Genomic DNA, 24,891 nt, shown 5'->3' with positions numbered 1-24,891 from the left:
ATTGAAGCTGGAGAATTCTGAGCCAAGCGGGGAAGAAAGAGGAGCTGCCGCCCCCCACCGCCCTCTTCTTCTGCCTATGGAATGCGGAGCAAATTGTCCCCACGAGCGTCTCTCTCTCCACCAGGGAAAGTTATCCCGCGGTCTTGGAATCATCCAGATTACTATCCACAAACTATCGGGCTACACCGTCGTCTCCTCAGAAAAGATGATACATTCAGAAGCTAAATCACCAGTTGCTTGTCCGCTTCAGCGTCTCGTTCTGAATCACCTCAATCCAGTATCCATCCGGGTCCAAAATGAATGCCACATTCTTCATCCGCCCATCCGTCAAGCGCTTCTTCCAGTTGACATTGAGCGACTCAAACCGCTCGCAGGCAGCGTTCAGGTCGTCAACCGACACACCTTGAAAGGAACAACGGTCAGTCGTGATGTTTCCATACGGTACTAGTGATCGGGAAACTTACAAATATGGCCGAAGCCCTGAGGCTCGGAGTTGCCATCGTGATACACCTTGCCCTCCTGCTTTTCCGTGCCATAATTCCAGGTCAACTCGAGCAGACCCTCCCATTCGGCCACCGGGTTTTTCGCACCCTCCCGCGCCTGGGGGTTGGACGCGGGGTATGCCAGGAAGTAGAGGTTGAAAGCGGCGTCCTTGTTCTCAATGGTTCGCACCAGCTTCATCCCCATGACTTCTTGGTAGAACTTCAGGCTGGTCTCCGCGGACTTCACCCGAAGCATGGTATGGTTGAGTCGGTAGTTGGCCGTGTCAGTGGTGGTGCCCGCATCGTCATCATGCCGGCGGATAATCTCCACCCAGTAGCCATCCGGGTCCTTCGCGAAGGCAATGTGCTTCATGCGACCCTCGGTGAGTTTCTTCTGGAACGGATATCCGGCGTCCTCGAGTCTCTTGCACGCGGCCTCGATGTTATCGACCGAGATGGCAATGTGACCGAACCCGCGGTGAGGCTCTGTGTTGCCATTGACAACGCTGTAGTTTGGATCGCTCTCGGTGCCGTGATTGTGAGTGAGCTCCAGCACGGCATTGCGGTCCGTCCAGTGACGTTCCCCCTGTAGAGACTGGGGGCCATTGTAGGCGAGGAAGTACAGGGAGAACTTGTTTTCGGGGAAGTCAAGCTGCTGGATTTGGTTGAGGCCGAGGAACTTGTAGAATTCCACTAAAAACGAGGTTGAGTTAGCAGGGAGTTGTTTGCCGGGCGACAATGGAGGGGGTATGGTTTACCTGATCTCTTCGGGTCTTTAACCCGAATCATCGTGTCTGTAAGCCATTGTTAGACCTGTGGTTGTGAAAGAGTCCGTAGAAGAGGGTGGAAAGGTGGAACGAACGGTTCAGCTTGTATTTAGAGGTTTCGGATGCCATGGTTGCTAGGGACTTTGTAGATCCTGCACCAATCCATGTTAGCATGTGTAATCCACTTGACGGGACTGGATATCTGGAACCTACCGAGAGCGACAGAAAAGCTTGATTTGGGGACCCTGAGAGAGGCGAGACGAAGAGAGGGAAGCATGGGGGGGAAGAGGGGCAGAGAAGAATGATGCAGGAGGATTAGTGAGCAGTGAGGAGAAAATGGTGGGGAAAGTGGCTATGACGCTATCAGGCGAGGGCAGCCGGATGGAGGTTGCATGAACTGCAAGCGACCAGAGACATACGAGGACTTGGATGAGGACATGGAGGGGATCGCATCTATGTATCAATCCACATTCCTGCCTCTGGTCTTCGTTTTTTCCCAAGTTGGTACTTAAACGAGGTGCCTGAGATCCCAGCCAGAGTGATGACTAATACATATCAACCCTTTGAGTCTACCACGTGATAAAGATCTATACAGATATTCATAACCTCTGCCTCACTTGCGACTTATATACCCCAGTGTACCTATATTACGAGCAATATACCTAATACATGTGCATTATCAAGTTACTAATCGCGCTCTCATTATTCTGCAATAACTTGCTAACAGGTGCTACCATCAATCTGCTACCATCCCTCTGATCTACAATTTGACCGTGGAAGGTACATCCACCTGGGTCGGTCGGGCAAGTCGCTGATGGCTCTGTGAAAAAGTGTTGTTCCCAAGAGCAGCAGCAGTACTCAAGTCCAGGGCGAGCGCAAACGAAGCAACTATGCCGGCCAGGCGGTGCTTCCCTCCGGTTCCCGTACATTTCATGATCTGTAGTGCTTCTTGCTGCGTTGGATACGAGGTGCCTCCCCCAACTGTCCCAACTGGTAGAGAAGGAAAGTAAACGGATGCTTTTAGACACCGATTCGGACGGTCATACTCCACAACTGTGTGACTCCATGAAGCTTCCGCTACACTTGCGGCATCCTGTCCCGCGGCAATAAAGATGGCAGCTAGAATATTTGCGGTATTCACGTTATTTCCATGCATGCCATTTCGGATTGCTCCAGCCTCCAGCCTCTGTTTAGAGACATAAAGAGTTTCGGCCGTGCAACCGAAGACAGCTTCACAGGCTGTTTCAGAGATCGATGCCCAGGCCATCACTTGAACACCACGAGGAGTTCTTACACTCCCCCAAGATGGCTTTTTGTCAGATGACATGTTGCCTTCAACTTGTACATCCGAAATCTTGAATCTAACACGTCGCGACGGCTCCATCATCCATTCGCACACACGCTGCGTGGCGATAGTCACCATATTTTGACCCGCTGCGTCACCACATGTATAGTCAAAGTGGAGGTGCACCTCGGATCCGATTATATGCGGCGTTAGAGCCTTTAATCGAGCTCGACGGCTAGTGGACTCGGCCTGTTGAATAATAGCAGCCTCGAGTTCGGGCAAACCTTGCACAAAAGCAATAGCATCATTCGGCTCCTGGAATCGGAATACAGGTGCTCGAGACATGCCTTCACTAAAAACATGGAACCTTACCCCTCCGCTTTGATTGATTGCTTTACATCCGCGGCAGCAGCTGGCAATCAAAGCGGCTTCCGTAGTAGCCATGGGTGCACATGTGGTGCTATTGTCGCGGTCTAGGCCGTGGATCTGTAAAGGTCCAGCAAGCCCAACAGGCACAGTGGAATATCCAATGAAGTTCTCAATCTTAATTTCCTCATGGTTTGTATTGTGATTGGTTATGTGCGTGAGCTCTGAGAGAATGTGGCCAAACTTCGCTCTGGTAGATTGGGACAACTGGTCCAGCGCGGAGGACAGGTGTTGGCGGATGTCTGCCATGATAGTAGAAAACGTCGGTCTTGCTTCCCCGAACAAATTGCTCCTTGGTTAGGATTGGGTCTGGAAGGAATGCCCAAAGATGTATTTATTTTCACACGTTTCGTGAGCGATCAATACCCTCTTTCCAGAACGGTTAAAATGCATTATAATGGATGCAACTATCTTAAGTTGGTTCTGCCTGTCAAGGTGTGCACACCTTTGTGTCAGCGGTGATAGGACACCAGTCTTAGTTCGCGAAAATATTCAGTTACGTGTGTTTCGCATATACTTATGTTATCTGGCAGGATCAGATCAGCCACGATATTTCTCCAACGCCACAGTAATTACCTCTCGAGACGATTATGATATATGCTTGAGTTATTTGCACGAGATCTTCCTAGCGTACGCCCTCATAGAGTAGCTGGGTAGAAGAACATTAGAATTGAACTATTCTACGTTTTACGAGAATACGCCGCGTTGCGAATGGTAGATTCCTAACTCTATTTGGGACATTTCTGCAGCGCTGCTAGCTGGTCGTAGCCATTCAATCAGCCAAGCCAAACATGTAAGATCTTGGTAGAACTACGGGGATAGCCGGTTTGGTCAGATCTTTCATTACTATATTGGGAGGCGATCGGCGCCCACGTCATGCGAGCTTCCATGACCGGAAACTACCACATGGGCTAATCGATCACTACTAAGGCGCTTTTGATAATTCCAATCCAACATGCAGCTGCTCAAACCAAATGAGAATAGGTCATGTAGAACTGGCCACTGATACTTACCGTCCGAGGGTGCATGTTATGAATGAAAAATCCTGTGGCGCCACTACAGATTCAAGGGTCATGCACATTCTATCCTACGTAGCACCGAAAGACCAATGGCAGAGCAAGTTACACATGGTGACGCAAGAAATGTAGCGTAGGGCTAAGTGGAGTTCATATTCAACGAGGATGGACGGGAGGATACCAACTGAGTGATATACATACTGAAATCTCCACAACGCCCAGGCTGCTTGCAAATGACAGTCTATCTTCTGCCCCTTCACTCCCTCTGAAATTAATGCCTCTTCCGCCTCGAGGAGAGTATTGGTGAAACAGTGTTGGATCCAAGCGCCCAAGTTTCCAAGGTTTCTCTTTAGCCAGCGAGACGGAAACGACTCAACACATGATACAATAGAAACTGATGGCAACGGATGAAGATTTAACCCAGACTTGAATTTTAGAACCAAGCATCTGACTTCGCGTAAGGTGGGGCTTCAGGTCATAAGATCCATAAGTTCAGAAATAGTTTGCGAATACTTAACTACATAAGATTTTCATGAGGAGCCTTCAGTTACATCAATGCAGGCCGTAGTAAACAATATATACCCAAATAGTCCCCAATCCTGGATATCGTTCAAGTCTTCAATGGGTCGTGACCCCAGTTCTTTAATGATTTATAGCTCCGACTCTCGGTATCTTGTTTCGCTTTCTCTTCTTGAGCCAGATGCCTCTTACAGTACGAAACTACCCGGCGCATATGATCGATATCCTGGTCGGTGTAGCCCGAGGGATCCTTGGATGGGTTGTGTTCAAGAATGGAAACGATTTTCCGTCCGCTGATCGTATTAGTCTCGATTGGCTGAGCATATCGGGTAGCGGCAAGAACCTTTCATGTCCAATTGTCTCTCCAGAATCATTGCTCCATCCGGATGACTGTGACTGTTCTCCTCTCAGCCAATTCCGGAGCTCGTTAGGCGTCATGTTGACGAGATCGTTAAACTCGCTGGAGGAGGAGTCAGCTATACTGGGTTATTTGTCGGGACGTATACGCGCACTCAATCACTGCATCCTTATCTTTGACCATTCTCCGCGTTTATATTAAGTTTCATGGATATTGAAAGTGTAAAATTATTCTAACGTATTTCAACGAGGAACAATTGGATTTATAGGACAATGGATGTAAAGGTCTCTGACGTCATGAACCGAATGATGGATAGCTTGATTAGTCTACTCGCAACTTAATATTTGTTGTAATTCACTGAACCTATTATTGCATAAAAGGCACTAGTAGTGCAAATTTTCCAGTCCAGAAAACCCTATGTAGTCGTTAGGATATCTTATTTATTAGGGTTATTATTGTTCCCTAAAAATAACCCTAAAGATTTAAGGATATTGGGTATTAGCATCTGCACAGCTGTCAGGCAATTTGAATGCACAATGAGGGCGATTCCTCTTATATTATACTCTAACTTGTCCAGAACGCCCAATATAGTCAGTGTGATTGCGGTAAGAGAGATACAGGCGAGAATCGTCCATGAGAAAGGCTTAGCGCGAACAGAGCGGGGTTGGACATCTCCTCACATCACTGCATCACTGCTTTTTGCAGTTGGGCAAACTTATCCCTCCCAAACATCATTTAACGTTGCACAAATAGTACGATGGAGAAATCCTTGACAGTTTTGGATCAGTCTGCAATGAATGCAACAAACGTCTGTGGTGTTTGTAGAGAACAAAAACGGAAATGCGATAAAAGACTACCTTCCTGCTCCCGCTGCGTCAGGTAGATCATTTTCTTTTGTTCGGTTTGATGACCCTATAGAAATACCGCTAAAAAATAAAAAGGTTAAAACGATCTTGCAACTACGCCTGGAATAGCTCAGAGCAAATTGACCGCAATGGAAGCTCACCATCGGATATCCTGGCGAGCATTTTACAGTCAGAATCACAGGAGTCCATAACACGTCCTCTAAGCATTGACAGATTATATGTTGATGTTGTCCTGGAGAGATTGAACAATCAAGGAGTCTGCTTGGATCAGACTTTGACAGCTTACTTTGACAACATTCATCCATGGCTGCCGGTCATCTTGGAGCGTCCTTTCCGAGAGCAAGTTACACGACTTCAAAAAGTCCCACAAGCAGAGACAGCTCTTCTTCTCCTGGCTGTAGTTCTCATCATGCATAGGGGTGTCCATGATGAACGACAGACTTCGGTCCATAATCTCTTCAAATATCTTTTCGCTTTTCTGCAGCTTAGGCACGGACCCTCCTTGCAGTTGGTGCAGAGCGGATTGTTACTCGCGCTTCATGATATCGGCAGTTCTAATATAGATGCGGCCTGTTTAAGTATCTCCAGCTGTGCAAGGCTAGGGTACTTGCTGAAACTGAACTTTGACGATCGCAGCGAATGCGAAAGCCGATTATCCTGGGAGGAAGGCGAAGAGCGGCGTAGGCTCTGGACCGGTATATACATACTTGATCGGTATGTGAGGCGTGAGAATTTTAGAATAATACCAAAGGTTAAATATTTGCAGCATTGCCTATCAGGCGCTGATTGATATAAAAGCGCCTCATGTGGTCGACGACCCTGCGGATGATTACCGACTACCGGTGGATGATGTCCTCCTGGGGCAGTTCCAAAAGGGAATGCTTCAAGATATTCCTCAGCATACAATGTCTACCCCCGTGGAAATTCCACTTTGCTACTATGCCAGAGAGATCCAGGCAGCTCGTCTCCTGGGATCAGTACAGAAATTTCAACGCGCAAATGACGCAGAATTTCTCCCGCAAAAATTCAATATGCTCGATACTAAACTTATGCAATTTGCCGAAAGGCTGTTTGAGCAAACCCCACGTGGTTGGGCAGTACTATGCGGAGCTAATGCGATAACCCTAACGTGAGTTTCTGTAATCTGTCTAAGAGCCCTGCTTATACGAATAGGGCTGCGTTGATCCTTCATCAGGTCCGCATTGACGGCATGTCCCAACTTCCATATTCTGACCCACCCCATGCCACAACGTCCTCTTTGCTTGCGCTATCCTCTTTCATCAACATGGTCAGGGATATTTGCTGCAAGTTCAACATGCTTGGCGCAGAGGATAAGATTGACTGGGTGCCACTACCCGCAGTAGTGTGCGTTGGGGAAGCGCTATTGGCGGCGATCCGGATGAGGAATATGCTTGGGAATCAGTTTGACTTGGACTGTGGCCCACTCTATCAGACACTGCTCTATGCCAAAAGACACTGGAAGCTCTGCAGTACGTGATTCACAAATTCATTCTCAAGCCTCAAATACTAATCATTTGTAGACGTTTATCTTGAACGCATAAGCTGAAGATCGCTAGATCGTTACTTCAGACCTTTGCAAATGAGTTTTGTGTATGTTTCACTACTCTTTGAGCTCCAATGCGAACGGTGTCCAGGAGCTGCTGGACAGAGACGACTTCCCGAATGCCGCCGATACCTGTACCACTGAATGGCTGTCAGTTTCTTATTTCCTGTTATATGTTAGAGCAACTTACGCCCAGATTGTCACTCTTTTGCTCTCTCCTCTTGACTTTGCCTCATCATGTCGCCTTTTTATTTCATCATTTGCAACTCCTTTTAGAAAGTCTTCATAATTCGGCCCTATTATTGCTCGGCCATCGTAGCGGTCCTGCCAGAAATCGGTATTTTGAAATACATCATGCATCCTGGACTTGACTGTCGTTATGGCACCATCCATAGTGGCCAGAACCTTTTGCTTCGCAGACTCTGGAGCTGGGCATTCAGTTGTGGCGATGAACTAAATGTTTTTGTTATTAGCTTCCATTAGACGCTTCATTAATGGTGACAACATACCCTAGTACCCATGGCGATCCCGTCTGCACCTAAAACAACCAACAAAATTAGTGAGCACCCCGAATGTCTCGCCTAGAAATTAGCACTCACCCAACGCAACGGCGGCTGCGAATCCTCTCGCATCCACTATGCCTCCCGCAGCAATCATGCCGATCTCATCAGACTTTCCCAGCTCCTGCAGTAGATCACGAACTTCGGGTACAAGTGCCATCACACTGGCCCCATGCGCCCACTGATGACCGCCTGCATCTGAGCCCTGAACGACAAGAACATCTGCTCCTAGTTCTACCGCCTCTCTAGCAGCCTCAACTGTTCCCACCTGTACAAACACTCTCACGTCCCATCCACATATGTCTATGAGCTCCCGAATCTTCTGGATTATAGGACCGTGATCCTTCCCATGTTGAGGGAAAGACAGCCAGACCCCGGTGACTAGGGCCTTGCAGAGAATTGGCAGCGCATTTTCAATTAGACCTTTTGTTTGAAGTGTCAGGCAGCCTACACCAATTGGCAAGCTCGCCTCTTTGTCTTGAATACCGAGAAGCGATCGTGCTCTGTCGAGCTCTGCCTGCAGTGCTTGAAGTTGGGCGGATCCACTGGAGAAATCATAACCCCCGGCGATAAAACCTTTAGCAAAACTTATATCAGTTATCTTTCCATGTATAAAGGGAACAGCTTCCCACCGTATCCCCCGGCAGATGAAACTGCGCTTGCTAAGCCCCCATCTGCATAACCGAACATCGGTGCGTTGGCTATGAATGGTGGTTTAATGTTTGGAAAAAGTCTGTTCATGATGCTTTGTTGATTTCACGGGAGGTCACTGGGATCTGAGAACGAGCAGTACAGGGTAATGGCCACTGTCGATGCAGGGGGGAAATGCGTCCAAATACATATACTTGTGCTGACTGCGTTATGATGAGGAGTAATTGCGGAGACCTACGCCACACAATGCTTACCAATTAAATGATCCGAGCGATGTACATATAGTGCGGCCGCTAGTCTCATTTTCCTGGTCGCATATTCATTGTGAGGTAAGCCTCAGACGTGATGTATACGATAGACCATCGGATCTGCGGGAACAGCCTAGTTGACATATGTACGTAGCACTGCATGTTGACCCGGTAGAGATGTTTGCAACCTGAAGTCGGCCGCTAGGGTTTGTGCCACACTGAGCCTGGGTGTCCGTCTAGTTAGCGCACACCCTACTACAGCCTAGTAACCTGCACTCCTAAGGCCTTGAATCACTTATCACGGCACCTGAGAGCATAAAAGGGCCCAATTCCCTGCGAGTGACAGCGTATGATCGTCCGTAATGATCACAATCTCCTATCGTCCACACAGCCTTATTACTTTCTACAATGGATAAATTCCCTGCAAGAACCCTACTTTTAATCGGTCCCGGACCTGGAATTGGTGTAGCCATAGCTTTGCGCTTTATGTGAAAGGGTTTCGACCGCATCGCTCTTTTCGTGCGCACGGAACCCCAGCTCCAAATGGACAGAAAGTCTATCCAGTAAGCTGCAGAAGAGCTTGGCCATCGAGTCAACGTTAAGGTATGATCATTCGACATTAGTGATATAGAGAGATTCAAATCAGCGCTTCGGGACGTTAAGTCCTTCGGGACACTAGAATGCGTGTACTTTAACCCTGATCGCGTCAGTAGCAGCCTTCCCTTGGATTTCCCAGTTGGAATTATCGATAAGGATTTACAGGTATGTCAAAAGAGCATTCGCCTACTAATATAAATAATTTTGCCGACCACTGGATAACTGAACGCTAAGGTCTCTGTTTTTTGCATTTTATGCTTTGGCTCAGTGGGCGTTACCATATCTCCTGAACATAAAGGGATGCAATCTAGAATCAGACTAGAAACCGTTCATACTTGTGACGAGCAGTCTTTACCTATTGATCCAATGTGGAAACCATTTTCTTTATCCCCGGTGAAGGCTGCACAAGCGAAGCTGGCGAGGTCACTAGAGAAGACTTTCAAAGTCCAAGGGATTCATACTGGAATATTTGTTGTGGGAGAAGTCGTTTGCCCAGATGCAGTATCCCTAAACCCTGACAGTATTGCCAAAAACGCGTGGGAATTGTTCCGGCAAGATGAATGTGACTGTTTTGGAAAACTAAGCTTTGTTCACAGAAAGGTTGGAAGGTAACTGAGAAGGAGACAAATCTTGTAAAGGCTCGATCTCACAGTTTTAAAGGGAAAATAATTCTTTTCATATGACAACAACGGGTACACGTATATCCGATAACTCGATATTTACGCTTTGTGGCAACCCTGTATCCAGATGGAGCAGGGTTTTGTAAATGTGCACTACGCTTCCATGTCGCGTAGTATGTTAATCTTGCATCATACGCAAAACACAATATTACAATTGTCTGGGTTACGCTATCCCATACTGCGCCAACACCACATACACATGCATGGCAAACTTGTCCCACGCCATGTTTGACGCTACTTCCGTATGGTAGGTCGTATTGGGCCATATCAACGAAACTCTTCTCTGTGTCTGCTAGCAATCTAACCAGACCGGTCGGAAAGGCAAGCTTTTGAGAGAGCCCGAAACAAAATATGCCCGATTATCACCCTTCAGGTCTAGAAGTATGGTAGCCAAAGCGATATTGACCCTCGCCAGGTGGCGAGCCTCAACTTGAATAGACTTGTCTGTATTGGTGTGATATAATGCACTTAGTCCTATCTCATCTTTAAATCCGTGTGTAAATGGTTGATGGCGGCCCCAAGGCCAGTTCTATTGTTTCTGCTTGTTATATACATCGTCATTTTGGTGGTGTATATAATAGTTTTGCAACCATCCCTTATGGACAACGATTTTCCATCGAGAGCGTTGGAGACGATAAGTTTTCTAATATTCGTCTTTGGGGTGGAGGCAATGTTGTGCCATTCCATGACATGCAAGAAGAGAGAAGAGAAGCGACATACCGAATTAACAGAAGATCTGGAGGTAAAGCTTAAGCAAGGATGTCATGGTGGTGGTAAGAAAGTTGGGCCTCGATCTATGAGTGTTCCAAGACTAAGACTACTCACAGACGACTATAAACCCTGAGGTTTGTCCTCCTAATGTCTTCTACCGTTGTTCGAGGCTTATTTCACGTAATATGAAGAAGATGCCCGGTGTAGTTGTATCTGACTAGAACAGAATGGCTCCTCTCGCAACACTCGAGCCACGATAATATACTATTTACCATCTGGTCCGGTCAAGTAAATCTTCGTGTTGTACTCGAGAGTAACCAGAAGACTGTTCTCCTGGACGTTGATTGGTCAATGACTCAGCGGAGCCGATCCTATTTGAGCAGATTTTCGGAGAAAGGAAAGATTTCTCGAGACTTAATTGGTTCCGGGTAAGATTGGCTTGCCGAGTGCTCCAGTGATTCGTCCCAGTGACATTCTAGTATTCTGGAATTATCAACCCTTCTTTCAGCTGAGCTCTTGAGAGTATAGAGTTGCCTCCTGTCGGAGAAATTCCTAGTCTTGCCCAGACGGATTGAAACCGTTCAATCCGTTGCAGAGATCCACGTCCTGGTCGTACGGGGTAGACTCCGATGTTGAAGGCGTCAGACCCATATTAAATGACGCTCTTGGCGGCGCACTTGAGCAGATTTCTTGCTTGGCAGCCCACTATTTCCGGTGCGTTTACTGTCTGGACCAGACGAACCTGAGATGGACTGCTGGAGGGTACCATGATCCTCGTCCTCTATTAAAGTAGGATGGGTCCGCCCGTTCTACATCTATTCACTACAACCTCATTTCTTCGACTCCGGCATCCTCCGCCCCCGGGGGATGAATAATTGCTACCGAGATGCTTTCCCCCCGCCATAGCTCCCATGAAGTCAAGGAAGGCGGGAATTATACGTACCATTGGGGATACTTCACTCGTGAAGTACCATGTACCGACGACCCGGGAGCCTGTGCTTATCTCGATACCGTATATCATGGCCACGATGTGTCGGTCATGTATAGCGCCATAATGTGGGGAGTGATTCTTGGTATTGTCCTGTTACTGTTCATTGCGCACTATTGCGACCCGATTGTGCGCAGTGCCAGGAAAAGTAGTGAAACGGAGTGTCCACACACAGGCCAAAGCGCTCTATACCGCATAAAACGCATGTTTGGGGCCATCTACCACCGTCATTTTCTTCGAGAAGCTTTGACTCCCATATTCGGCCATACGACCCGCTTCAACATCCTTCTGCTCGCTATTATCGTCGGCTACCTAACCATATTTACGTTCGTCGGCATTGTATATAAGACATGGTATAGCCCTGTTGAGGGAAGACCGGACCTGCGAACAACACGTGTTGGGCTTGGTCCTTGGTCAGACCGGATTGGTATTCTGGCCTATGCGCTCACTCCTCTCACCGTTCTCCTCTGTACCCGGGAGTCACTGTTATCTCTTTTGACGGGGATCCCATACCATCACTTCAATTTTCTCCACCGCTGGCTGGGATGGATTATTTACATCCAATCTGCCTTGCATACCCTAGGATGGACGGTGATTGAAGCGCGATTATACCAGCCACAGCCCGAGACCTGGAACGAATTCATCGGTCAGAAATACATCATCTGGGGGATCGTGGCCATGATCTTTCTCACATTCCTTGTCGTATTCAGCACACAATGGGCTATCCGCTGGACTGGTTACGAGTTCTTCCGCAAATCGCACTATGTCATTGCAATGCTGTACGTTGGAGCTTGCTGGGGTCACTGGTCAAAGCTAGCCTGTTGGATGATTGCATCCTTGGTTGTGTGGCTTCTGGACCGCAGCGTTCGTCTCCTGCGGACTCTTATTCTCCATACTGGGAAGCATTCGTCTCCAACACATGCAGCATGGGGTCTACACGTTCCAAAGGCACAGATGATTTCTTTCCCCAATGAGGAAGACGGCTGTGTCGTCCGTCTCGACTTTAAGCATGATCATGGACCGTGGGAAATTGGCCAGCACTTCTACCTTTGCTTCCCCGAGCTCAGCGTTTGGCAATCACATCCTATGACACCTTCTACTGTGCCTGGTTTCTCTCCACAGAACCATACGTATATTATGCGTGCCAAGAAGGGGTTAACTGGGGCACTGGCTAACAAAGCCCGTACGCCTGCAGTACCCGGTGAGCTGCCGACTACATCTATTGTCTTATCTGGACCATACGGCCAGTCTATTGTTGACCATGATCTCCACTGCACTGACGATATTAATCTATTTTGTATTGCGGGTGGCACAGGTGTGACGTTTGTTCTGCCTCTTTTGCAGGCAATCACCATGACGAACCTATTCCACAAACGACGAAGCCAAGTCGAGTTTATATGGGTTATCCGCCGCAAGGAGAACCTCAACTGGATTCGTGATGAGATCGATGCCCTTCGCACAGTGGCTGAGAACTGTCCACATTTTCGAATCCGTATCTTCATAACACGCGAGTGTGGAACATGGTCATCAAATGACATGGCCTCCACGCAGAATAAAGAAGCGAGCATCAAACATACCCCGTCATCTTCTTCCGTTGCCTCCGGTGAGGGCGGTGCCGCATCTTATAGCCCATTTACCGTCCACTATCTCGGGACACCCGAAACAAGTACATCTTCGTCGCACCCAGATATCTCTTCCCTTTTGACAGACTTCTTATCGCGAACAGCACAAGGCCCTACGAGGGTATTTGCCAGCGGGCCGACCGGACTTGTCTCTTCTTTGCGCACAACTGTTGCGTCATGTAATGACCCAGCAAGGGTGTTGAAGGGCAACGAACGATATGATGTGCAGTTAGTGCATGACGATAGGTTAGAATGGTGACTCCATGAGATGTGGTGTGTATAAATGTACTTATGCCCCCATGCTGGACATGGAGGAATATTTGACATCGCTTTTTCGCAATATACCCCAGATTTCATGATTATTGATTGATATTTTCCATTTACATTCCTAACGCCATCCCATAATCCTGGGGAAGCTCCTTAGAGGTTACTTCAGTCATTATGGCCCCCGCTGTCCATTCGGGGTTCAGGTTTTTTTATTCCTCCCTGTCCAAATTCCTGGCGCGAACTTTCCGAGGATGGGATCTTGGAGAACTCGTCTTTAATCCGCCTACATAAGCCGTTAGTCTAAGTGTAAAACGGGGCGTATTCTGGGTGGATCACACGTCGATGTCCATGAGTTCTCAAAGTCTCCGTAGTTGTCCTTAAACTGTTCGTCCTGGTCTATCAAGTTCTGGAGCTCTTTGGAAATGGAGGATTGGTGGGCGCGTCCAGCAGTATCTTTTGTCAAGTCCGACATATTTATTTGAGATAAAACTGCTTGTACACGCTATGGTTATTAACCACAATCATAGAATGCAGGAGATATTTATACTTCCGGTCGGTTAGCGTTGTCTCAATGGTCTTACCCGTATGACTTCATGACTTCCGATTGCACAATTTTTTCTCCACCCCGTGGACTGGTTCCAGCAACAAAACGGTTATTATTTTCCGGCCTATGCAGATTGACACTTTCTAAAGAAGAATTATTGGGATTCGAATATGCTGAAAGGTAGCTCAGGACGTTCCGAGACACTCCTGAGATTGAAGGATGTCTGGAAAGCAAGATAATGAAGAACTACATAATACGCAGTACATCGCACTGACTTTTTTACGCCTCTCATGTCCAATAAAGCTGAATCAAGCGGACAATGTCCGGGTAGTTGCGCTTTTGAGCTTCCACCAATGGTGTTTCGCCTGTTTCACTCCCATATCTAACGTCTGCCCCGCTCCGAAGAAGATAATCGACAACCTCTGAGTAACCCTTGCTGACAGCGAGCATGAGGGGCGACCCAAGCGGTCCACTTGCATCCACATCCGCTCCGTTGTCAACAAGAGTCTGCACTGTGCCTAGCTCCCCCGAAAAGCAGGCTGCGGCAAGCGCGGTTCCCGCTGGCCCTCTGCTATTCACAGATGACCCAGTGCTAATTAAGGCTTTGCATATATCAGGTAGTCCATACGATGCAGCATAGTATAGAGGATCTGGAGGCCGATTAATGCCGTCTTCGTCTGAGCTGTACGGTGTATATTCATCCAGGAAGGCTGTCCAGTTTGCATAAACGGTACTCGAGCGGAATAGTCCTAAGATATCAGACTTCAATAAACGGTATCCCTCTTCCCCGGGGCGCTTTACATGCTGCCACCAGTAATGTGTGGCATATCGAAGAAGCGGAGAAGTGTGAACAGTGTCCGGTGTTTCGATATATGGGCGGTTAAATTGCATAATATATGCTAAACAATCTGCCGCAATAGTGAAGTGTCCTCTGTGCTCAGTGATTGCAAATCGACTAAGAGTGCTATTTCTTATTTTATCAGAAAGTAGGTATTGTTTCACCGAGAAATGAGCAAGGAGGAGCTGTTGTTCTGATATACCCATCGAATAGCTATCCAAGCTACCAGGGCTACCAGTCGTCTTGACCAAAATACTAGGGCATATCCTGATGATGTCTTGGAAATCAAGAAGCCTATTTTCCGGGTCGAAGCTCTTTGAAGAAGACATGTTGACAGTCACTATCTCCGCAATTCCTTCAGTGTATAACGGGCGAGTTGAATATGCAAGCCATTGGAGAACCTTCGACAAGAGCTCAGCGTGTTCATCGGTGACTCCAGCCAGTGCTTGGAAGTACATATCATCCAGAGACTTCGGTAGGGTATCTAGTGATTTGCGAAGCATCGAGACATTCAGGCGATCTTCGAATGCATCCAGCTGACAGACAGCCCATCGGAACCTTATGTAATGAGCATTAACTTTTACTGGGACTTATTTCGGCTGAGATGGGACTTACATTCCGTGGGCCTTTTGCGCTATGGTTTCCGTAATTTCATCCATTATATTCGGGCGTTTACGCCATCTTGCCAGCCTTGGGTCAGATTCAAGCCTCTGCTGCATGTACAGGCGTATATCATCGGTGACAAGGGATGGTTCTATGTGGAGTTTCACGATATTGTTAGGACTCTGGAGAATTGCTTCCGAACCATCTGTTTGCTTGCTGGTAATCAGCAGGTGTAACCGGTCACTGTCCCAGCTAACGATTTCTCTTATGACCTCTCAAAAGGCCTCAAAAGGCTTGCGAGTTTGTATATTCATCGAGAGCATCCAGAATAAGGAATACCTCATAACTGGCAACGACATGATGGAAAATCGATAAAAGCTCTTCGGTGCTTGGCTGTCGACCACTATTTCGAAGGAAGAGAGCCTCGGCCTCCGCTGACAGAGAATCACATTGTGGAATAAATTGAGAGATAAGTGACCGTAGCATTCTATCGGGACTCTGTTTAGTGGCATCATTAAAATCAAAATAGAAATGCAAGGTTCATTATAGCATGCACTTCCAATGTCTTCGATGATCTCCGAGGCCAAAATTGTCTTACCACAGCCGGGGAGACCATATAGCCACAGGGTTTCGTTGGACTGCCTCCAAGATGTATACTCTGTGCTATTAAGAAGCCATTTCCCGGTGGAACGACACCTGATCCTGCAAGCAGCATTGTGGTTTATCGAAGCGTCCGCAGCCGCTAACCAAGCCCTAATCTTCTGATCCATAGAGTCTATGATGGTTGGTAGGTTCGTCCAAAGGATTAAACAATGCTTACTCTTTGAAATAGAGGAAGAAGCTTTTTGCAGCTGCGTGATGCTCTCTTACGTATTGGCTAGTATACCCTGACTTTTGATACCCATCTCCAGTGGTCCATTGGGCTGACAAAGGAGCCTAAGCGTGGGGAGGTGTACAGCCTTGTTTTCCCGCGCAAGGCGCAAAAGCGCCTCTAGCACATCACGTAGGCTTCGGGATTCGTCAATAAGATTGGATAAGCCACAGGGTGATCCATTTATCGCACAGCTGTAACCATAAAATATCGAAAGAACCACATTAGTCGCCTGGAGCAGGGCGACAACAATGGCGGATACGCTGAGGGGATCCATGTTCACCAGCTACCCGTATGGTTGTATGTCGAAGATATTGCATGAACTAATTTCGAATACAGGTCATGAAAGATGTAAAAGTACCATTATTCTAACCCTGAGCATTGGCTCGTTGCCCCACATAAGCTAGACCATCAATATTCCCCCGCTCGTTGTGTTCCCCCGCTCGTTGTGGATTCATTGTGGATATCAAATAGGCAAGGCTGATTGATTTCAACGAGGCTGAACGGTAAGACCATTCCGCAGAGAAACGTGACATGTTCATGAAATGAATATGCAACAGCATTTGAAAGATATTCACACGGTAGGGCAGCAGCATTATCTACAGTTGGTATTTGCTCATGCTTGGAGGTAGATCATCCACCCGAGTTCCCCATTCGCTCTCTTTCGGCCCCAATTCAAGTTCAAGGACTCCACCATTTAAGAAAAAGTCATGCCCAATCCAATTCTGCGCCCACGGCTTACCATCTCGTTTGGCTCCTTGGATGTAGATGGATTTATATGACGAGTCGAAGTTAATATTCTTGACTGTTGCCACTTTACCTGTCATACTGTTTTGTATGCTGATTTCCTTGAAGAAAGGCGGTGTTATCAGGTATACGTCCTGACCATGGACGGGCCAGAGACCCATCATGCTAAGGACAGCAAAGGCGCCCATGGCGCCACCGTCATCGTTTCCAGGAATTCCGGAGGCAGATGTGTTGAATTGCGATGGGATGTAGTAGTGTACGCGCTCAGCTGAAAGTGCAGGTCTTCCAACATAATGGTATTGGAAGACCGTCAAGAAAGCCTGTTCGTCCCCAACATAAAGTAGACCAGACTCGTGCAAGTAAGACAGTCGTGATGTGAATCCCTGTGGACCACCGAGTGTTGTGATAAGTTTTGCCATGTCTTGGGGGACGTAGCTATCTTGAAGTGAGATTGTATTCCGCGACCCAGGCCTTAATCATGCACTTACAATGTGTAGAGCCAACAACTACCCTCGTATGTCTCATGCCCGTTCGCATTCAAATAACAGCCGGTAAAATCTAGCAAGGGACTGCAGAGGATCGGGTCCTGATATGCCCATGATCCGTTCAGGTAGCGAGGTTGAACGAAACCAGTGTAGCCTGTATATACTCCATTGATCGACGATCTTTGGTCGGCCTTGTACACATTGATCCAGTTCGAGGCGCGCTTGATGTACTTCTCATAATCCTCTTGATGGCCCATGTGTTTGGCCATTTCAGCAATACAAAAGTCATTGTATGCATATTCCACTGTCCGGGACACACTACGTGTGCGTAACCCTTTGCCATCCGGGTCATAGTTATTTTTAGGAATATATCCAAGACCTTTCCAGCTCCGGAGCCCTCCGCGCCCTTCCACGTCCCAGTTTGGTGGTTCTATCTCTGCATCTTTGACTACCGCATCATAGGCGGTCGCCCAGTCAATGTCGCTAACTTTTTTCAAGAATGCGTCTGCCATGAGGACATCAGCATTAGAGCCCCCTTGGGTCCAACCTTTGCACAGCGACATGCGACAGTCAGGAAGATAGCCTTCATGCCGGTAGATATCCACCAGACTCCTGATCATCAAAGATTGAGATAGTGGATCTACAAGGGTAAGTAACTGGTGGGCACCTCTGTATGAGTCCCAGATACTGCACATGTCAGAAACTCATCTTTTTTCAAAAGTTTAGATGAACAAACCAGTAATAGCTGTCATAGTATGGCTCGTCGCTCTTCCAGAGCGGGTTTTCTCCCGTATAATCCTGTGGGCTGATCATGGCACGATAAGCACCACTCCAGAATACCTTCTGCAGATCTGTCGATACGCCATCATTGTCAATGGTGATTACTTTCAATTTATTCCTCCAAGTGGACTCTGCCGCAGCAACTGTCTCAGGGAAGTCGAAGTGTGGCTGTTCTTTCTCGGCATTTGCGCAAGCCTGTTCAACGCCCATAAAGCTGACGCCCACACGGGCAAGGAGAATACCATCTTTCGGCGTCTGGAATCTGGCCCATGTACCTCCAGAGTAATCTGCGGCCGGCATGCTTCCGTTAAGAGAGACTAATTTGGGGTTGAATGTAGCTCGCTGAGTGGTCCATGACCCTGTGTCGCGGAGATCCGCACCCTTAAAGTCGGCACAGAAATGAAGGTTATATTGCCCTTGACCAAAGCTTGGTTGAAATGTGGAGTTTCCTGTCAGCCTCCCTGTTGATGGATCCACTGCAGCTCTTCCTGTCTTACGTGACTGGGGGAGATCCATGAGGTCCACCAGCACCACCGGGCTCAGGGATTGGATATGGGCGTCGAAGCTGAACCGATACAATGCAGATCGATTCGTCACGGTCATTTCTGCTCGAACTCCGTTCTTCAGATCAATTCCAAAGTATCCAGGTCTTGCCTTGGCCGATCCTCGGACCCAATTGACTGCGCGTTCTTTCTGTGACCATTTACAATTGTTGATGTTGTCGTCTGGGCACTGGGGATGGATGAAAATCGGAAAATTTCCTAGAGATGGTGCCTGTAATAGTAAGAAATATGCCTAGACACACATTTCTGGGCTAGCATTTGCAACGTACTCCGCCAGTTCCCGAGTCGTGCATATGGGAGAAGCCAGTGACATTTGTCGTGTCGGTTGCAAACCCTGCTTGGTTCTCGCCCATTGTATCGGCCACAGCTTTGGCCATGCCTAGACCCTTATTAGACTAAGAGGTTGAACGTATGAGGCGCTAGAGACGCACCAAATGGCAGCGTGGCGCCAGCAAAGGAATGCCCTAAGATTTGCTATAAGCGTCCGCAGTGGTTTTATGGGAAATTTAAATGACCAACCGCCGTTAGCAGTTCCAATTAGAGGATCAACAAAATCCAAAACATCGACTTTGGGAGCGCTGTAATCCTGCCCGTACACAAGAGACGAAGCCCACAGTGCCGTAGCAATTGCTCGTATAGGGTTATTCACCAACATAGCGGGTATTGGGATACACCAAGTCATCTTGCTCTCATGGGGTAAATCAGAGAAAAGGTGAAGAGCGCTTTGATATTCCTACGCGAAAGGGCTCGCATCTGCGCGTTGTGTCTTGTGTTTGTGTACACACCGGCGCCCCCAAAGAACAAAGTGGGTTGATGCACGGAAAAGTGAACATATCCGTGGGCGGGGACGGTCTCATTAATGATTCTGTGAGGGGTACGTTCCTTTGAAACTAATTAGGCCATGTAACGTTGGCCCCTGTTTTGAGTCTAAAGCATCGTTCGTTGCTCGGGGATGTACAGGGCGCATTTCCCGAAAGGGATAATTGAGGTGGTACCTGACTGGGTTTGTGCAGGTTTCAGCTATTGAACCCTTTATTGAATAGGTCAATATGACTCGTCAGTCTTTTATTCGGCTTGCATTCTATGTCAATAATGCATGGAATGAGACTGATTTGGTCTTCCACATGGGCGGACATTTTCCCCGATGTTCGTTTCTTTGCTGATCCTTGTGTCGCCTGTTGCGTTCTACTGTAAAAAATACCCGACCCATAAGGTCTGGCCGGAATTATTCCAAGTTAAATTCGGAGTGAATCGGTTTCGACAGATCTGACTGTTGTTTCCCCAGCTACTAAAGGCACATGTCAGATGGTATGTGTGTTGGGCCCAACATATATTTATTTGCACCCCGGCGTTCGGATAATTTTCCGTTGTTGTATACAGTTTTAAATGCCGAAGTATTTCTTTCTTAATGTATCGGTAGAAGTCTTGTATCTCCTATGGATGAAAATCGTGTAATATTCCCAGAATTTCGCAGAAGGAGCATCCAAATAAGGTGAATCGAGATATGTCCAACGCCTTTCCGTATTCCGAGACCAGTCCCGATGTTAAATCAACATTCTCATGGCGGATATGATAGATCTAGCAATTGACGTCGCCCGATCCCTATACTCAGCATGACGGGGATAGAACATATAAGTACTTCGGTGCTCACAGCGGCTCGACAGTATCTTCAAACCGAACTCGCTAATAGTTCCCTTCTTGGGTCATTTTTTTGTAACGGAATTGCATAATTCCAAAAAAGCAAGCTTCTGGGAAGACATATTTGGGGAAACGTGGTCGGGGATTTCCGACGACCATGGGGGATATTTATGTTCAGATGAGGTCTGTCACTATCCTGTCCCAAGACTTTTCGCGGATCGTACCAGCCGGACTTGGGAGAACTGGGGGCAGATAAGACGGTGGCGGATTCGAGGACGGGTTAGACACGATGCCCCTTAGACTAGCGTTGCTACTGCGCAAATTGGCATTTTCGTCTCTCAATTGCTGCAACTCCTGTTGTATGAAACGGTGGGACTCAACCTCTGCGATCATACTGCCCAGTTTAAGCAGCAGATCCAGGCGAAATTCATGGTCGAGTGGAAACTGGCCGTACTCAAAAAGAAAACTCTTGGCCCGTCCCACCAAGTCATACTGCGGCGGTGCGGATATGTCATTTTGGTGCTGACGACACTCTATACTGGGAGCAGCCTGAGCAGTTGGGCTTTGGATGCCTTGTGCCGTTGGTCCCAGCTGAGTCGACAGTCTGTCCGCCTTAAGAGGACTAGCAAGTTTAACAGAGCTCCTCGCACTTGGGGTACTGCTTCTAGAAACATTGGAGGATTGCATGGCATTATCAAACTGCGGGGGAGCCTGGTCCCATTGATTTTGTCTACAGGACGGGCAGTAGAACTGGCCATTTCTTATGGAGGCTTCGGTGGCGGTCAGGCATGTGGAATGATAAGATCTGCAGCAGGTTTCACAAAGGACCAGGTTGTCTGGTTTTCGGCACTGGGAACAGACCAGATTGTGTGGTTTCCCGGATCCTACAAGATGCATAAGAATTCCATTTTCGACACGACATACAGCCATCTAAGAACATACCAATCCATTCATAATATATGCGACTTTTGTCTACATCTGAGATATTCTGCATGCCATATATGTCGCCCGATGACGTCGATATGTGTGAAAAGCGCATGGAGGAGCTTGACAACGGGGGTTGATTCCCAGTCCAAGGAGAAGGACCTGATTTATCTGGCAGTCTTCGAAGCATTGTGACGGAGACAGGAAAAAGGGTTTCTAAGCATCGCATTTGTCCCATATCAGAGCGAAAACCGATGTATCATCGATAAGAGAGGGACGGAAAAAAGCTGATGCGGTGGGTATTTCCCGAGGAAAATCCGAAGCAAGCCCGTTACGGATCGACTCGTTGCCGTCATTTCTTCTGGTTCATTTCAGTGCCAAGCACCCCTTGCGACAGAAGCTTTTTCGCTACTAGCTTCTGGGCGCATACAGGTGCATTTCCAATTCCCACGTTCTCGAAATCGCCTGCTTGCACATGTTCCACGCCTATATGCCTTGCATTCTCTCCTTGTGAGGGATGACATCTCTTCGTCATCCACAACGAGGTCATCTTCCCCCACAATTCGACGCCCCACTCGGTACACCGTAGTCTGTGGAAACGATGCCGGGGGTACCATCAAACAAGGCCTGCGAGCGATGTAAAAAGAGGCACCTGAAGGTTCGTGTTGGCAGGGGGATCTTCATGATTCGTCGTGCATGGACCAGAGGCTAATACTCGTTAGTGCGACGAAACACGCCCTAGCTGCCAGAGATGTGCCAATGCCGGCGTGGAATGCCCCGGATATGTCCAGACGCGCAAGTTCATAGACCAGGGTGCTTCGGTACGGAAACGATATGCCCCGTACCATGAGAGCACTGGTAGAGCCCATGTTGGCAAAAGTCCCGAGGCTGTATGTTGTCACTTTAGCCCTCCAAAATAATTTTCTAACTCACTAATTTCTTCCAGGCGATTGGTGGCCATTCAGCCAGTCCGACATTGAATGCAGACCAGTCTGTAGCCACCAGTTTGGGTACGACACAATCTCGTCCAGAAGTCCTTTCGCCTGGAGATAAAGCAATAGGCGAGGCAAATAGCTTCAAGGTTCCGTCGCCGGTACAGGAGTGCAAGACGGGCTCAGCAGAGCCAATGCACATAGACCCTATGCACCGTGGGACAAGTCAATTAGCAACAGAACGACCAACCGTGGATATCGCACCCTTTGACCGGACGCTGGGTGCGACTGACAGGAGCATACGTAGCAACCCCGTGACTCCAATGAACGTCGCTGAAGCCTATGGTCTTTCTGATGGCACTTACAGTGGTGCCAATCAGAACCTGGTCTCTCCCCATGGAAGGCAAACATCGTCTGGGAGTCCGTCGCAACGAAGCGAGAAAGAGGAATTCCAGGATATATTCTCCGAACTGATGACAGGGACCGAGCACGAGCTGGCGTTCTTGACTCGACACTTTTCCGAAACTCTAGGACCCTGGTTTGTGCCTATGCTTCCTGACCAAATTTGTGCTCGCTAATTGCCTGTAGGTTGGATCTGTCTGACTCGAGAAAATATTTTGCAGGGTACGTCCCTGTTCGTGCCATTGGCGATCAATATCTCAAGTATGCCATGGCGGCCCTGGCTGCGAAACACCTCGGGAGAATGAAAGGAGCCAAGTTGTCGGCAGTAAGGGGAATGTTCACAAGTCCCTCGACCATGGAGAGCTATCCAAATTCGTCGCAGGTTGACTGGTTCCTCAAAGCTGCCAACTACTACTATCTGGCCGTGTCAAATATGGGTTCAGCTATATCAGATGCATATGCAACAATGTCCAGCTCAGACATTTTAGCGACACCTGTTGAAATTGTTAAACAGTGGGTGACCCGTCACTTGAACAATCCTGGTGCAGTCAATCTGTCAGATGAAAGCGCCACTAGTTCGTTTTGGAGGAAAACTGAAAATCTATTGGCTGCTTCTGCGATCCTCACCATATATAAACTCCTGGACGAGCCCGGGGAAAGCTGGCAGTCGTGCGTAACCAGATTTGTCTTCTTGGTCCCCCATACTGACTATCATCTTCAGATATTTGTCAGATATTCGACCGCTCTTCGACTCGTTGTTACAACTACATAGCACTCTGTCAGATTCTACGCCTACATTCTCCCAAGGGACCTCGGCCACCTTCTGGAATTTTGCACGTCTGGACTACCTAGCTTCATATTACAACCGGTCTCCCACCCATCTTGACAGCGAGAATCTGTCACTATGGAGATCTGCGGGTATCCTCATCGACGATGAGGGGAATCCGACGTCTGGTGTGAGGCTGTCGTCTTCCAGTTTCGTCCTTTCTCAGGAAGATATTGCGGCAAACAGCCTGATCCGGCTGCTTAACAAAGTTGTTAATTTCCTTAGTGAATCCAAAAACCCTCAATGGAGCCTGTGGTCTATGCAATCCTCGCCCGATCCCGCCACACCATCTTCAACCGGGACCTCTCCACACTCCTATCCTACGACCGCAATATGGCTCAAGCTATGTTTTGAATTCCAAACCTGGATCGAAAGAGCTTCTGAAATGTTCCGCCCTTGTCTACGCATTGAGCATCCAAAAGACATCTCCAAACTCCCCGACATCCACTACATGCCCTTTCCGGAGGTATTTTACAGCTTGACACCTTGTGCCTCGACAATGCAGCAGTTCCACTTCGGCCGCCTTGCGTTAGCACTCAACCGTCCCTCTGATGCAGTCAGTGGCCCAAGCACTGTATTTGATCGACTACAATCGTATCGTGAGTTAATGAAGGAGGCCGACTTCCGGTGCAGAGAAATCTGCGGGATCGCTTTGGGCCGACCCCAGAGTGCTGCACGGATCTATATGATACCCTTGCTTTATGCGGTTGGACAGTGCACTGAAAATTCTGAGCAGCGTCAAATCATCGTTGATCTATTGCGAGGTATTGAGGCTGATCTAGGGTGGGCGACAACCTCACAGGTCCAGAAATTGCAGAGTGTTTGGAGATCCCGATGACCTGCTTGTGGTTGGACTGTGTTCCTCTTCAGGCAGTCCTAGATACCATGATATATGTAATTAGTTCTATTAATTAATGCATGTACATTTACTTTTGCTCTATTGCGACTAATTTAGATAACATAAACATCATTTAGTATAGATGTGCATGAACGGGTCCACCGACCACCTACTCGATCAAGGCTCGTCGAATGCAAAGGTATCACGAATTGCTTCTTGCCCCATCTGCAGCTGCAGTCATCTTCTTGACTGTCTGGGCCAGCTTTCAAGCTCAATTATAGACTTTACTAGAA

General features: G+C 47.9%; 10 protein-coding genes across 10 annotated transcripts; 3 read left to right on the top strand and 7 right to left on the bottom strand.

The window, feature by feature from the left end:
- Positions 1-6: 6 nt before the first annotated feature.
- Positions 7-1,727, bottom strand: BDV59DRAFT_173786 (lactoylglutathione lyase GLO1). Its single transcript, XM_073688957.1, has 5 exons — positions 1,463-1,727; positions 1,345-1,401; positions 1,241-1,276; positions 465-1,175; positions 7-402 (listed from the first exon to the last, which is right to left on the bottom strand). Exons 1-5 carry the CDS (start codon positions 1,524-1,526, stop codon positions 227-229), a joined length of 1,044 nt encoding a protein of 347 aa, XP_073550131.1. The 5' UTR covers positions 1,527-1,727; the 3' UTR covers positions 7-226.
- Positions 1,728-2,009: 282 nt separating this feature from the next.
- Positions 2,010-3,209, bottom strand: BDV59DRAFT_200026 (hydroxymethylglutaryl-CoA reductase; the record flags this gene model as incomplete). The annotated part of the gene is made up of 1 exon (XM_073693480.1): positions 2,010-3,209. The coding sequence occupies one exon, from the start codon at positions 3,207-3,209 to the stop codon at positions 2,010-2,012; it is 1,200 nt and encodes a 399-aa protein (XP_073550130.1).
- A 1,238-nt stretch (positions 3,210-4,447) lies between these two features.
- BDV59DRAFT_173784 (DUF3140 domain-containing protein) lies at positions 4,448-5,088 on the bottom strand. The gene is made up of 3 exons (XM_073688956.1): positions 5,008-5,088; positions 4,839-4,955; positions 4,448-4,788 (listed from the first exon to the last, which is right to left on the bottom strand). Exons 1-3 carry the CDS (start codon positions 5,034-5,036, stop codon positions 4,587-4,589), a joined length of 348 nt encoding a protein of 115 aa, XP_073550129.1. The 5' UTR covers positions 5,037-5,088; the 3' UTR covers positions 4,448-4,586.
- Positions 5,089-5,481: 393 nt separating this feature from the next.
- Positions 5,482-7,378, top strand: BDV59DRAFT_154014 (putative C6 transcription factor). The gene is made up of 5 exons (XM_073687396.1): positions 5,482-5,732; positions 5,795-6,433; positions 6,486-6,848; positions 6,893-7,209; positions 7,261-7,378. The coding sequence occupies exons 1-5, from the start codon at positions 5,611-5,613 to the stop codon at positions 7,284-7,286; spliced, it is 1,467 nt and encodes a 488-aa protein (XP_073550128.1). The 5' UTR covers positions 5,482-5,610; the 3' UTR covers positions 7,287-7,378.
- Positions 7,261-8,662, bottom strand: BDV59DRAFT_154029 (nitronate monooxygenase). Its single transcript, XM_073687397.1, has 4 exons — positions 8,476-8,662; positions 7,883-8,419; positions 7,793-7,821; positions 7,261-7,736 (listed from the first exon to the last, which is right to left on the bottom strand). The coding sequence occupies exons 1-4, from the start codon at positions 8,582-8,584 to the stop codon at positions 7,470-7,472; spliced, it is 942 nt and encodes a 313-aa protein (XP_073550127.1). The 5' UTR covers positions 8,585-8,662; the 3' UTR covers positions 7,261-7,469.
- A 2,870-nt stretch (positions 8,663-11,532) lies between these two features.
- On the top strand, positions 11,533-13,741 carry BDV59DRAFT_173775 (ferric reductase family protein). The gene has a single exon (XM_073688955.1). It carries the CDS (start codon positions 11,617-11,619, stop codon positions 13,597-13,599), a length of 1,983 nt encoding a protein of 660 aa, XP_073550126.1. The 5' UTR covers positions 11,533-11,616; the 3' UTR covers positions 13,600-13,741.
- On the bottom strand, positions 13,728-14,141 carry BDV59DRAFT_173774 (uncharacterized protein). The gene is made up of 2 exons (XM_073688954.1): positions 13,946-14,141; positions 13,728-13,890 (listed from the first exon to the last, which is right to left on the bottom strand). The coding sequence occupies exons 1-2, from the start codon at positions 14,077-14,079 to the stop codon at positions 13,773-13,775; spliced, it is 252 nt and encodes an 83-aa protein (XP_073550125.1). The 5' UTR covers positions 14,080-14,141; the 3' UTR covers positions 13,728-13,772.
- A 2,897-nt stretch (positions 14,142-17,038) lies between these two features.
- Positions 17,039-19,862, bottom strand: BDV59DRAFT_211662 (glycoside hydrolase family 92 protein). Its single transcript, XM_073695851.1, has 6 exons — positions 19,558-19,862; positions 19,470-19,502; positions 19,308-19,417; positions 18,432-19,249; positions 17,699-18,382; positions 17,039-17,645 (listed from the first exon to the last, which is right to left on the bottom strand). Exons 1-6 carry the CDS (start codon positions 19,718-19,720, stop codon positions 17,063-17,065), a joined length of 2,391 nt encoding a protein of 796 aa, XP_073550124.1. The 5' UTR covers positions 19,721-19,862; the 3' UTR covers positions 17,039-17,062.
- A 471-nt stretch (positions 19,863-20,333) lies between these two features.
- Positions 20,334-21,878, bottom strand: BDV59DRAFT_173769 (PHD finger protein). Its single transcript, XM_073688953.1, has 2 exons — positions 21,619-21,878; positions 20,334-21,560 (listed from the first exon to the last, which is right to left on the bottom strand). The coding sequence occupies exons 1-2, from the start codon at positions 21,836-21,838 to the stop codon at positions 20,851-20,853; spliced, it is 930 nt and encodes a 309-aa protein (XP_073550123.1). The 5' UTR covers positions 21,839-21,878; the 3' UTR covers positions 20,334-20,850.
- On the top strand, positions 21,862-24,707 carry BDV59DRAFT_173766 (Zn(II)2Cys6 transcription factor domain-containing protein). The gene is made up of 5 exons (XM_073688952.1): positions 21,862-22,258; positions 22,323-22,490; positions 22,547-23,070; positions 23,121-23,603; positions 23,656-24,707. Exons 1-5 carry the CDS (start codon positions 22,202-22,204, stop codon positions 24,596-24,598), a joined length of 2,175 nt encoding a protein of 724 aa, XP_073550122.1. The 5' UTR covers positions 21,862-22,201; the 3' UTR covers positions 24,599-24,707.
- The last annotated feature ends 184 nt before the right edge of the window (positions 24,708-24,891 follow it).

The sequence above is a fragment of the Aspergillus ambiguus genome (assembly GCF_047715705.1).
Source record: "Aspergillus ambiguus strain CBS 117.58 unplaced genomic scaffold BDV59scaffold_7, whole genome shotgun sequence".
Classification (NCBI taxonomy): Eukaryota; Fungi; Ascomycota; class Eurotiomycetes; order Eurotiales; family Aspergillaceae; genus Aspergillus; species Aspergillus ambiguus.
This window is presented reverse-complemented; position numbering and strand designations above follow the sequence as displayed.